General features: G+C 36.0%; 1 protein-coding gene across 5 annotated transcripts in view; it reads right to left on the bottom strand.

Annotated features, from left to right (window-relative positions):
* HS2ST1 (heparan sulfate 2-O-sulfotransferase 1) overlaps positions 1-14,389 on the bottom strand; it is a 220,130-nt gene that overhangs the window by 42,804 nt on the left and 162,937 nt on the right. For all 5 annotated transcript variants that reach the window (XM_010591138.3, XM_003411200.4, XM_064282187.1 and 2 more), the window contains one exon: positions 1,500-1,738. In XM_010591138.3, the coding sequence (XP_010589440.1) occupies positions 1,500-1,738 (239 nt within the window). The remainder of the gene's footprint in view (positions 1-1,499; positions 1,739-14,389) is intronic.

Below are 14,389 nucleotides of genomic sequence, written 5' to 3'. Positions count from 1 at the left end.
ATCACTAGACTCTGCTGACACTCTCTAACAAGAAAGCCAATTTTAACTTTGTGTATCAATATTATTCTCTTGCTTCAGTGTATGGATTATAGTTATGCTGTATAATGTGATAAATCAATTCTGTAGCAATAAAACAAGTTCACCTGTTTTCAAATATAGGTAGTCCCCAACTTACAATGGGTTCTGTTCTGACCTACTCGGTTCTGACTTAAGCAGAGTACCTCTTTCTTTTTTCAATTTTCATTAGTATTGCTATCGGTATCTTTGTAAATCTGATCTTTGTCTTCGGGGGTTGGAAACATTACATATAAACATATGACACTGATAACACCTACAAGTAAAGTGTTGCAACACTGTATGTAGTACACATTACTAAAGATGCAAAAAAAAAAAAAAAGAACAGAAGATCTTTTAAGTGCAGTTCGTCATTACTTGTTGAACATGTGGTAAGTCAGAACTACCTGTAGATAAATGTCATTCTAAGCGTAGGACTTTATCACAAATACTTTTCTAATCCGGCTACTGAAATACAGTATTTGATTCAATACTACCTTTTCTTTTCATGAAGCCCAATTCCTAACCTCTTCAATATTTGTAGACAGAACTTCATTTATTTATAATTATAGTCACAGCTCCAGGCATTGGGGTAATGTGTGCTCCTACTGCTACAGAGATGGGTAAGCTTGATTTCATAAGGTAATTTCTTCTACTTTTCTTAAAATCATTTTATTAAATTATCTACCTATTTATCTAAAATCTCTGAGAATTTAGAAGACAAGATTATGTTAAAAATATAAGCCAAAATAACAGTTTTCCAAGAGTTCATAGCTAGTAATTATATAAATTACCAGTTAAGGTAATTTACGCTACAAAACTGACCTATATAGAGGACAGGTATTCATCAAATAAAAGAAATATTCCTCTATCATAAATTTAGACAACAGAATGATTTTTATTGCAGGGTATCTTGCCAAAAATATTTCATATTTTTAAAAGAATATCATACTAAAGAGCATGAATTTTCTCTTCAAAAAGCCAAGCCATTCATTAATTCATTTATTTGAGAAATATGTGAGTACATATTCTATGAAAGGAAATGTGCCAAATATTGTGAAGAATGTAAAATTATACAAAACTGGGTTGGTGCCTTCCCCCAGGAGATTTATGATTAGCTGAGATCAGCATAAAACCAAACCAGTTTCCGTGGAGTCCATTCCGACTCACAGTGATCCCACGTGTGTCAAAGCAGAGCTGCGCGCCATAGGGCTTTCAGTGGCTGATTATTCAGAAGTAGGTCACTAGGCCTTTCTAACGAGGCACCTCTGGGTGAACTGGAACCTCCAACCTCTCTTTAGCAGCCTACTGCATTAACTGTTCGTAGCACCCGGGACTCTGGGATCAGCACACATGTCCCTTTAAAATGCTTAATACCCTTCACATACAAAATTTCAGTGAGAAAATGTCAGAAAATATTTGTGAATGCTCTAAGTGGTGTTTACCTGATCTTGTAGTGACATCACTGGATTATTTTTGGTAGTGTTGATATGAAGGACGTGGTATTTGTTCTTTGCACACAGGTCATAGGCGATATTGGTAAAAGAGGTGCTTGCAGTTTTGGGGACTCTGTTATAAATGATCACCATGTCCTCTTCCTCATCTAAAGCTGCATCTTGCCGAGGGCCATCCATTGTATGTCGCTGCTCAATTTCTCGCACTTCATGTCTTGCAATAGCCCTTTCTGCCAAGAAAAACAGATATTAAGTTTTTAGTGAGACTGTAAGAAGTTATGAACATTGTACTTTTGACAATGATAATGAAAGATGAAAACACAAATGAAATAAAATAAAACACGAGGACAAAAGACCAAGGTATATAAAAATATGGATAAAGAGTTTGAGTTTTTAAGACTAACAATACAGCTGATTACAAAACAGCTATGGCCTAGGACATAACTTTCCTATTCAGGGACTGGTAAGAGGAGGTGAAGAAATGTTTTGAGGAGCAAAAAATCAGAATCATCTTTGAAGGGTAATACACATACATGTACATCAAGAACAAAGGAATAAACAAGCCATCAAGTTTAGAATATCACACAGCAGAGTGCAATTCGGAAGTCACTTTACATTCTGAAAGAATTTCTACAGCTTCAATTAATTCTCAAATGCAGAGACAGATTGCATGGAATATTAAACTTCATGGTGAAAAAATGCACTTAGAAAATAAACCATTTATAATTTAAAGCAACGATTTCAAAATTTACTATTTAGGATTTAGTTAATCCCTGCCTTATCAAAATGTGGCAGGGCAGTGATTATAAATACTGATGTGAGTTCAGGTAACAAGAGTAAAAACAAAACCACCACAAACCTGTTTTCTTTTTGTTGTTGGGTTGCAGTTAAGTTCTGGCTATGTTTAATTCTTAAATATCTTGGTTTCTCTAATTCAAATCACTGTCTAGCACGCAACTTGAAAAGCAGTTGTATTCTGCTTTCTACTAACGTTTATTTAATGTAAACTTCAGCTTCGAATATTTTTTAGAATACGAAAGCAAGGGAGAAAGAGGAAAAAAAAGGAGGAAATGAGGAAAAAAACCTCTAGCAAGATTACATATTACTTGGCAGAAAGACAGTCCCTCACATGTTTTCAAACTAGATAGAGATGGTGGTTCCACAACATTGTAAATGACTAAATGTCACTGAATTGTTCACTTTGAAATGGTTAACGTTATATGAATTTTACCTCAAGAAAAAAAAAATTTATAAAGGGAAGTATTCTAAAATATATTTATCTAATAATATGGCTTCATTTTAATAACAGTAACAGTAAAACAACCCTAAGAGCAGGGCTTCGCAACCAGTTCATTCGGTTTGACCCCCTGCTGAGAATTTACATCCCCCCCCCCATATACTAAATCAGAATCTACATTTTAACAAGATGCCCAGGGGTGATCGAACCATAATGAACTGGTTCGAAGACTTGCCTAAGAGGCACTGTTATTATCATTTTTTTTATCCTGCTTTATGTGAAAGTTTACAGAGTAATTTAGTTTCTCATTAAACAATACAAAATTGTTTTCTGACACTGGTTGCCAACTTCCGATGTGTCAACACTCTCCCCTTCTTGATCCTGGGTTCCCCATTTCCATTCATCCAGTTTTCCTGTCCCTTTCTGCCTTCTCGTCCTTGCTTTTGGGTTGGAGTGCTGATTTAGTCTCTACACATGGTTGAACTACCTGTGTTTTGTTTGTTTTATAGGCCTGTCTAATCTGTAGCTGAAGGGTGAACTTCAAGAATGGCTTCAGTATTGAGTTAAAAGGGTGTCCGGGGGCCATATTCTCAGAGTTTCTCCACTGTCAGACCAGTAAGTCTGGTCTTTTTTTATGAGTCTGAATTTTGTTCTACATTTTTCTCCAGCTCTTTCTGGGACCCTCTTTTGTGATCCCTGTCACAGCAAGTCATTGGTGGTAGCCGGGTGCCATCTAGTTGTGCTGGACTCTTGTCTGGTAGAGGCTGTGGTAATTGTGGTCCATTAGTCTTCTGGACTAATCTTTCCCTTGCATCTTTGGTTTTCTTCATTCTCCTTTACCCAAGACAGAGTGGGACCAGTAGAGGTATCTTAGATGACTTCTCACAAGCTTTTAAGACCCCAGACACTACTCATGGAAGTAGGATGTAGAACATTTTCTTTATATACTATGACAGTTGAGAAGGATGTTCCCTGAGACTACAGTCCCTAGCCCTCAGCCCAATAACTTGGTCTTTCAGGGAGTTTAGATGTGTCTATGAAGCTTCTATGACTTTGATTGGTCAAGCTGTGCTGACTTACCCAGTACTGTGTAATGTCTTACCCTTCACTAAAGTTACCACTTATCTATTTCCTATTTAGTGTTTTTCCTTCCTCACTCCTCCTTTTCCTCGTAACCGTCAGGATTGTTTCTTTTTGTGTGTAAACCTTTTCATGAATTTTTACAATAGTGGTCTCATATGGTATTTGTCCTTTGGTGATTTGTTTCACTCAGCATAATGCCCTTCAGATTCATCCATGTTGTGAGATGCTTCTCAGATTCATCATTGCGTAGTATTCCATTATGCATATGTCCCATAGTTTACGTACTCATTCATTTGTTGATAGGAACTTAGGTTGTTTCCATCTTTTTGCTATTGTGAATAATGCTGCAATGAGCATGGGCGTGCATATGTCTACTCGTGTGACGGCTCTTATTTCTCTAGGATATAGTCCTAGGAGTGGGATTGCTGGATCATATGGTACTTCTATTTCTAGCTTTTTAAGGAAGCACCGTATTTTACCCAAATGGTTCTACCATTTTACATTCCCATCAGCAGTGCAAAAGAGTTCCAATCTCCCTGCAGCCTCTCCAACATTTGTTATTTTCTGTGTTTTTGATGAATGCCAGGAATGTCAGGGTGCGATGGTACCTCACTGAAGTTCTGATTTGCATTTCTCTAATGGCTAGTGATCATGAGCACTTCCCCACGTGTCTATTAGCTGCCTAAACGTCTTCTTTGGTGAAGTGTCTCTTCATATCCTTCACCCATTTTTTAATTGGATTATTTGCCTTTTTGTTGTAGAGGTGCTGAGTTTTCCTATATATTTGAGAGATTAGACCTTTGTCAGACGTATCATAGCCAATGTTTTTTTTTTTTCCCTAGTCTGTAGGTTTTCTTTTTACTCTTTTGGTGAAATCTTTTGATGAGGATAAGTGTTTAATTTTTAGAAGATCCCAGTTATCTAGCTTATCTTCTGATGGTTGCGTATTGCTAGTTACGGTTTGTATCCTATTTATGCTGTGTATAAGCTTTGACCCTATTTTTTCTTCCACGGTCTTTATAGTTTTTCATTTTATATTTAGGTCTTTGATCCATTCTGAATAAGTTTTTGTGTATGGTATGAGGTATGGGTCCTGTTTCATTTTTTTTGCAGATGGACATCCAGTTTTGCCAGCATCATTTGTTAAAAAAGACTGTCTTTTCCCCATTTAAGGGACTTCAGCCCTTTGTCAAAGATTAGGTGACTGTAGGTGGATGGATTTACATCTGGGGTCTCAATTCTGTTCCATTGGTCAATGTGTCTATCATTGTACCAGTACCAAGCTGTTTCTGATTACCATAGCTGTACAGTACGTTCTGAGGTCAGGTAGTATGAGTCCTCCTACTTCATTCTTCTTCAACAGTACTTTTCTTATCCGGGGCCTCTTCCCTCCCCATATAAAGTTAATGACTAGTTTTTTTCATCTCTTTAAAGAATGTTGTTGGTATTTGGATTAGGACTGCACTGTAATTGTAGATCGCTTTAGATAGAACTGACATTTTCACAATGTTAAGTATACCTATCCATGAGCCTGGTATGTTTTTCCATTTACGTAGGTCACTTTTGGTTTCTTCCAGTAGTGTTTTCTAGTTTTCTTTGTATAGATCTTTTACATTCCTGTTCAGATTTATTCCTAAGTATTTTATTTTTTTAGGGGCTATGATAAATGGTATTATTCTCCTGATTTCCTTTTTGTCATTCTCTTTATTGGTGTATAGGAATCCAACTAATTTTTGTATGTTTATCTTGTACCCCGTTACTCTATGGAATCTTTATATTAGTTTCAGTAGTTTTCTCATAGTCTTTTGAGTTTTCTATGTATAGTATCATATCATCTACAAACAAGGACAGTTTTACTTCTTCCTTTCCAATTTAGATTCCCTTTATTTCTTTTTCTTGCCTTACTGCTCTAGCTAGGACTTCCAGCACAATGTTAAATAGGAGTGGTGATAAAGGGTATCCTTGTCTTGTTACTGTTCTCAAGAGGAATGTTTAGCCTCTCTTCATGGAGAATGATGTTGGCTGTTGGTTTTGTATCCAAAAAAAACCAAACACAGTGCCGTTGAGTCAATTCCAACTCATAGCAACCCTATACGACAGAGTAGAACTGCCCCATTGAGTTTCCAAGGAGTGCCTGGTGGATTCAAACTGCCGAACCTTTGGTTAGCAGCCATAGCACTTAACCACTATGCTACCAGGGTTTCTTGGTTTTATATAGATGCCCTTTATTACACTGAAGAATTTCCCTTCTGTTCCTATTTTTTTCCAGAGTTTTTAACAGGACTGTGGGTTGGACTTTATCAAATGCCTTTTCTGGATTGCTTGAGGTGATCATGGGATTCTATTTTTTATTTCTGTAGAGGCACTATTATTATCCTTATTTAGATAAGGAAATGAAATCTCAAAGAAATTAAACAGTCACCAGCTGAGTAATGAGATCAGGATACCATCCTAGGTCTGACTTTAGTCTGTGCTTCACATCATTCTGGTTGTCTGAGATTTATTGTGTTTCTCTATTAGGATGGAGTAGAGCCTCACAGTTAAATACAGTATTACATTATTACAGACATAGGTTTCCCTGGGTGGTGCAAATGGTTAAAGCGCTCAGCTCCTAACCAAAAGATTGGAGATTTGTGTCTACCCAGCGGCACCTTGGAAGAAAGGTCTGGTGATCTGCACCTGAAAAATTAGCCACTGAAAATCCTAGGGAATACAATTCTACTCTGACACACATGGGGTGCCATGAGTCAGAATTGACTAGACAGCAGTAAAATTATAGAAAAATTATATTTCTGCGGGAAGTATAGAGCCCTGGTGGTACAGTGGTCAAGAGCTATGGTGAGCTACAGCTGCTAGCCAAAAGCTCAGCAGTTCGAATCGACCAGCCACTCCTTGGAAACCCTACAGGGCAGTTATACTCTGCCCTATAGGGCCACTATGAGTCAGAATCGACTCAATGGCAATGGGTATCTATTTGTAAAATATAAAATATTATAGTTAAAAATCAGAGGTGAGCTGACTTCAAGGCTTGGTTTTTACATATTTCAATCTCTTGAAAAAAAATACTCTGGTACAAGATGGGCATCCAACTCACCTGTTTTTTCCTTCTCTTGAGCTTTACCGAGATATTACATCTCAAATCATCTGTCACCTATTTACAAACTTCTCATATGAACTATGACTATTTTCATCTTTTATAAAATTTAACAAATGTCATTATAATAAATGACATAAAAAAGAAGACAAAATCCTTCTGGATTCAAAAACAGGTCAAATAATTTCTCTAGAAAAGTACACTGAATAAGCTGACCTTGAAAGGACGGAGATGGCTTTCAAAACGCAGAGAAAGACAATGGAGGAAGGTGTGAAAGTTCAGGGAATGACAAAAAGTTGATAAGTAACAGATACACTGGTAAATTTGATTACAAAATTGTTTAACAGTAGTGTGAAGCAGATGCAAAAACATCTAGGACAGTTTTAGGCTGCACTGACAGGCATGTAATTATCATAGTAACAAGTGCTTCCACTTAGTGGGCCTTTATTGTGGGCTAGGAATAATTCTACCTCTTTAAATGTGCATCATTTCATTTACTTCTTCCAACAATGCTATAACATTATATTAATTTAAACTCAGATTAATCACAGAATTGTTAAGAATAAAGTCAGATTCAAACTCCTATCTGTCTGATACCAAAGCCTATATTCCTAACCAAAATACAGTATCTTAAATCACAGGAAGGAATAGTTTCTGAAAAATCTGTATTCAATTGCATAGGAATATTATGTGTCATTTTGGGCACATTTTAAGAGGTACATTAAAAACTAGAGTGTATTCAAAATGGAAATGAGCTGGATGGACCATGTCATACAAAGAATTGTTGAAAAAAATTCAATGCTTAGAAAAAAAAAATCTGTAAAAAAGAACTAAAAGTTATCTTGGAATGTTTGATATCTCAAAAAAGATTGATTTGAGATACACCCTATGCTAATCCTGTCTCATCAACATAACAAAGACAACCCATTCCCAAATGGAATTATAGCCACAGGCTATAATTCCACAGGTTAGGATTTACAACACCTATTTTGGGAGGACACAATTCAACCCATAACAATCATCTTGGCAAAAACTGCTCATATGACCCCATCTACATGCAGGAGTGGAGCCCTGGTGGTACAGTGGTTAAGGTAAAAGGTAAGTAGTTCGAATCCACCAGCCATTCCTGAGAAACCCGATGGGGCAGTTCTATTCTGTTCTACAGGGTCGCTATGAGTGGAAATCGACTAGATAGGAATGGGTACGTGCATGGGTAGTGGTGAGAAATTTAGTCCTAGGGTGTGTAAGTGCTTCCTAGCAATAAGTGCATACTATGTGCGGGAAAGTACGACTGTTTGGTGTTAGCCATTTCCTCACATTCAAACACAAAGCAGGTTCATGGATGATAAAGCAGGACACAAATGTGAGATATCAGAATTTTCTCCATTTCTACATGGAACATAGCATCAGTTTTGGCACCAGGAAGACCCTAGCACGTTCTGGCACTTTCTCTTGGGACAGCAGCAGAGATGATGATGCTTGATTGAAGATAGTTGCCCAGTGAACAAAGAGGTGACCAGCACACACCTGAGAGATGGAGAGGGTTCTACTTTTTATTTTTAAATACATTTGAGACATTCTTGTGGGATTTCTAGACATAGTCGGAAAGGTATTTTAATGGAGAATGAGGTACTATGTGAACATCTGGAGTCAAGACCAATTAAAAACTAGGTTTTTAATGTAATATATACATATCAATATATGTCACAGGGCTAGTGTGAAGGAAACTTACATGATCTATTTTAGTCAGTGAATTTCAGGTGCCCATGGACTATGGATGTAGTAACGTGTAGGCTGCTGATGATCTACATTTTCAGGAGAAATTTCTGAACTAAAGATAGAAATTCAGGAGTTCCAACACGAAGACAGCAGCTAATGTCAATGGCATGAGTAAGATTAAGCAGGCAGAGTACAGAGTTAAAAACTTGTTGGGCGTTGCTAAGTTGAAACAGAATTTTGAGACCACTGCCCTTGACTTAAAGATCTCTACTACCAACACTACCTATAAAATATGTTTAATACAACAAAAAAAATTCTTTAGTATCACTGCAAGATATGTGCTTATTTATTAATGAGCATTGTAAGTGTTTTTGACCTTGTTGTCCACTTTCAAATATTCATTATTTAGTACCACTTCAACAGCAGTTCCACTCTGTCCTATAGGGCCGCTATGAGTCGGAATTGACTCGATGGCACTGGATTTTTTGGATTCAACAGATAATGAGTATTAAGACATACTTGTGTCACTCTTAATGATATGCCTTTGGATGTTTCTTGAGGACGTTAGTGGACATAGTTGGGCCTCACTACTACAGAATACCTTTAACTAGAATAAATCTCTGATGGCATTTTTTTTCCCAGAGTGGAAATAGTATGGATAATATGTGATAATATGGAAGATGTGAAGAAGATAGTAAATTATTCACAAAAGACACTTAAAAATTACTATTAAAATGTAAACACTGGGGGGAGAGGGTGATACAATAGAAGGAACTAAACTATACGTATGCTTTGTCATCCAGCTAAAATATTAATTTTGATACTAAACTAGCAGGAAAATTCAGAGATTTTCTCAATTCTTAGAAGTCCAAACTGCCATTAAAATAGGCATGGCTTCACTGTTGAAATAAATGCCATACCAAGATTAAAGCATTTTCAAAATTAAGAAAGAAATGCCAGCACTGTCTACAAAGCTGAATTATTTTCACACTTCAACAACTGCACCTGGTGCTTCATTCACTGGTAAGTAAAAAGAAAAAGAGCAACTGAGACTCATCTCCAGCTGGGTTTGGAGATCATTAACTAAAACTTAATGGAACAGCTGTTCAAGAATTAGAATTAGTGATGCTGAAAACTTGCTATTATTTCACAAGTTTGATATACATCACTTTCTAGAGAACTAGTTTTCAATTTGAGTATATCAGAATCACTTGCAGGGTATCTTCAAACAGATTCTTACCTCCCTCTTACTTCTCCTGCCACAAGTTACTAATTCAGTACAGCCTGAGAAATTGCATTTCTAGCAAGTTCCAAGATTATGCTGTATGATGGTCCAGGGACACTTTTGAGAATCAGCATTCTAGAGAGCATTTCTGTTGGTTTATTAAGAAGACAGAAGCAGAATATACTCTTTTGCACGTAACGAATTAATTGGTGCCCCCATTAATTTGGAATTTGTGATAATTTTAGATATGGCTTAGTTTGTGGGAAAAAAATGCTACTCAACTTCATGGTATAAACTAGTTGTGAGAGTGTTCTGGTCATGACATCTGTTACCCTCTAACTCATGGCATTGATTCTACTGGGTTACATAGGTGTTCTATCTCCCTCATTGCTCCTCACCAACCATTAGGTCTTGTAAGGCTAGGCAGTTCCTCCTTCGAGGATGCTTTAACCATCATTATGGGAAGCACAAGTAAAATGTTTAAACTACTCATGAGAATAAACTGTTAACAAACCTTTGAAAATGCAACATTTATTAATTCTGACTGACCTTCATGGTATGCTCCCCTGACATTTTTAGTCTGAGATTATCACTTTTGGGCACAGCCATGAATTCAAGAACTATGTTATGATCCATTTTGTAACATTCTACTATATATGAAGAAATTCTGATTAGACTACAATTTCCAGTCCTAACTTACTGAAATTACATGAAGAAATTCTGATTAGATTACAATTTCCAATTCTAGTTTACTAACTAAACCACCACCCATCTATCAGTTTGCCATACTGTTGGGGCTTGTGTGTTGCTATGATGCTGGAAGCTATGCCACCAGTATTTCAAATGTCAGCAGGTCACCCCATGGTAGACAGGTTTAAGCAGAGTTTGCAGATTAAGACAGATTAGGAAGAAAGGCCTGGTGATCTACTTCTAAAAATTAGCCAGTGAAAACCCGACGGATCACAACAGAATATTGTTCAATATAGTGCTGGAAGATGAGTTCGCAGATGGGACAGCACCAAAATATACGGTGGCCACAACAATGGACTTGAGCATACCAATGATCCTGAAGACAGTGAAGGACCAGAAAACATTTCACTCTGTTGTACGAAGTGTCACCATGATTCAGAGCTGACTTGCTGGCAACCAATAACAAGTTTACTGAAATAGTTAAAAACTGAAGTTCAAGTAGACTGCATATTACTCATTGTTATTTAAAACTGAAAAATTGAGTTTTAAAACTAATTTTTTATATTTTATAAGGAGCTTTTAGTTGGATTTTAGCTTTCTAGATGGATTTACACTTTTAATGGGCTTTTAAACATTATTCTAGAAAAGTTCATTTTTAAATACAAACTTTCAACATTCTCTTCTTTTACATTTTGTCTGTGACAAATAACAGTATCCTGTTAACTACAATTCTTTATTAGTTGGCAATTCCACATGCCTACGGTGCAATAATAAGTAGAAGTCTCAATAATGACCTGCCATACAGGAAATTCTATCCAGCCTTTCCAAGTGTCATATGGAAAAAATCCTCAACTAAGTAAAACATTCTTTATCTTGCAGATAACTGAACATTTACCACACAATACTATTAACAGTCACTTTAGTATCTACTTTATAATAAATTATTGCAAAACAATCTGTACATATCCTATATCAGCTTTCAAACCCATGTACTTTTTAACTGATTTTCCCATGCTAAAAATAAAATTATAATCATTATGTAAAGGTACCCATTGTTGAGTCGATTCTCACCCACAGTGACTCCATGTGTTTAAAGGTATAGGTTGATAAAATTAATGCGGATGAAGGCAAAGTAACAACTATGCAAAACTGTTTATTCCTTAACCTTTTAATCTCCTTGAATCAGGCAACTTAAGTAAGTACATTCTAATTTTGTATTATTAAACCAAAAACCAAACCAGATGCCATCAAGTTAATTGCAACTCATGGTGACCTCATGTGTGCCAAAGTAGAACTGTGCTCTATAGAGTTTTTAAAGGCTGATTTTCTGAAAACAGATCACCAGGCTTTTCTTCCAAGGCACTTCTGAGTGAATCTGAACCTCCAGCTCTTCAGTTAGCAGCGGAGCAGGTTAACTGTACTACCCAGGGACTCTACACTGAGACCAAACAAACTGCAGAAACTTAAAAATCAGAGAAGTAGAATTCATGTATCTTTTGGGGAGAAAACATAAGTTTTTAAAAAACTACCTTCTTTCTATAAAAGAAAGGTGATGACTGTTACCCAGCACATTGTACAAACTCAAAAGATTTGTTTAACGAAAGCAACATGGTATTACTAAATTAAACCATATAGGAGATACAATCTTTTACTGAGCAACCAAAGGAAGGATGGTGTTAAAGTGAAGGTTTCATGTGATTTGATCTCTATTAACCTAGCAATGTTACACACAGCATGTCAAGATTGTTTTATGCAGGTATGACATTCTGAGTGTTTAACACCTAAGCCTCAGGGCTTTTTCCTCTAATGGCACCAAGAGAAGACTATGGATCAGAGAAGTTAGAGATTAACATGTTCAAATAACCAGCACACACAACGGTTTTCAAACCCAGAAGAATCTAAGAATCATATGGAGAGTTACGTTATCTTAAAATGGATTCCAGGGCATAACGATCAGAGATTGGGCTGGGGAGGTACTGGGTAATCAGTATCTTTAAAAAAATTCCCAAGGTGATGTAAGATCCCAGATAATCTAAAACCTGTACCAAATAGGAGCCATTAAAAAGCATACTACAACAATACTGGAATCTGGTTTATACATTTTTGTTGACTCCAATTTGTGACCCTGAGAGTACCACTCTCTATTTTGCCCTTCTATAACTAACACATCACGAAAGAACTCTTTGGAGGAATGTAGTAATGCAGTTCTATCTTATTTCCCAACTTTGGCTTTCTTTGTTTTTAAGTGGCCTAAGATAAACTAGATACAATAAGTTTAAACAAAATGAAATGATTTTAATGGCAATTAAATTTTATGAAAGAAGTTATATAATTAAATCCATTAAAGTAACCAAATTTTTAAATCCATACTTATAATTATTAAAACTAGTATTTCACACATTAAAAGTAAACGATTCAAACACCCCAATTAAAAGGCAGAGATTGTCAGACTGAATAAAAATGCAAGACTCAATTATATGGTGCTTATAGAAAACCCACTTTAAATAAAAGAAACAAATAAGTTAAAATGAAAAGAATGGAAAAAGATACATTAAAAAAAAAAAACCCAGTATATTATGAATCCAAAAAAGGTGGTGTAGCCATATTAATAACAAGATTTCAGAGCAAAGAATATTACTAAGGGTCAAGAGGATTATTTCATAATTATCAAAAGGACACAACAATCTGAAACATTTGTGCATCTATAAGAGATTCTCAAAACATACAAATAAAAAACTCAAAAGAAAAACAAATCCATAAGTATAGTCAATGATACCACCATCATTCTCTCAATAACTGATAAAATGGATAGACAGAAAATCAGTAAGGATACAAAAAACTTGAACAATATTGTCAACCAATTTGAACCTTAATGACATTTATAGAACACTTCAACCAGAATACAGATACATCTCTTTGCAAGTACACACAGAACACTTAAGATAGACCATATTCTGAGTCATAAAACAAAGAATTCAAATCATCCCAAGTATGTTCTCTAATTACAATGGAATTAAATTAGAAACCAATAACAGAAGGATATTTGAAAAATCCACAACTATTTGGGAACTAAATAACATGCTTCGAATAACCCACAGGTAAAAGTAAAAGTCAGGACCTGGGGACAATAGTTTCAGGAGACATCCAGGCCAACTGGCATTAACAAAGTTTATTAAGAAAATGTTCTACATCCCATTTTGGTGAGTGGTGTCTCAGGTCTTAGAAGTTTGGCGCAAAGGAGAATGAAGAAAACCAAAGACACAAGGAAAACATTAGCCCGAATGACTAAAGGACCACATGAACCACAGACTGACTCCACCAGCCTGAGGCCAGAACAAGATGGTGCCCAGCTACCACCAATGACCGTCTTGACAGGGAATACAACAGAGAGCCCTGGACAGAGCAGGAGAAAAATGTAGACCAAAACTCAAATTCACGTAAAAAGATCAGACTTAATGGTCTAACAGAGACTGGAGAGACCCCCAAAACTATGGGCCGCCTCCAAAACAGAAAAAGTCAAAAGGAAAATTAGAAAAGTATTTTAAAATTAATAAAAATGAAACATCAAAATCTGTGAGATATATCTAGCAGCGCTTAGAGGGAAACTTACAGCATTATGTGACTATATTAAAAAAGAAGAAAGGTATAACTACCACCAGTGACCTAAGCCCCATCCTAATAAACTAGAAAAAGAACAAATAAAAACAGAATCAGTGAAACTGAAAACAGAAAATCAACAAAGAAAAATCAATAAAACCAAATGCTGGTTCTTAGAGAAAATCAATAAAATTGATAAACCTCTATTACCAGACCAATAAGAAAAAGGAAAAAAA

This window comes from Loxodonta africana, chromosome 3, assembly GCF_030014295.1.
Source record: "Loxodonta africana isolate mLoxAfr1 chromosome 3, mLoxAfr1.hap2, whole genome shotgun sequence".
NCBI lineage: Eukaryota > Metazoa > Chordata > Mammalia > Proboscidea > Elephantidae > Loxodonta > Loxodonta africana.
Note: the sequence above shows the minus strand (reverse complement) of the source record. Positions and strands in the feature narration are given on the sequence as shown.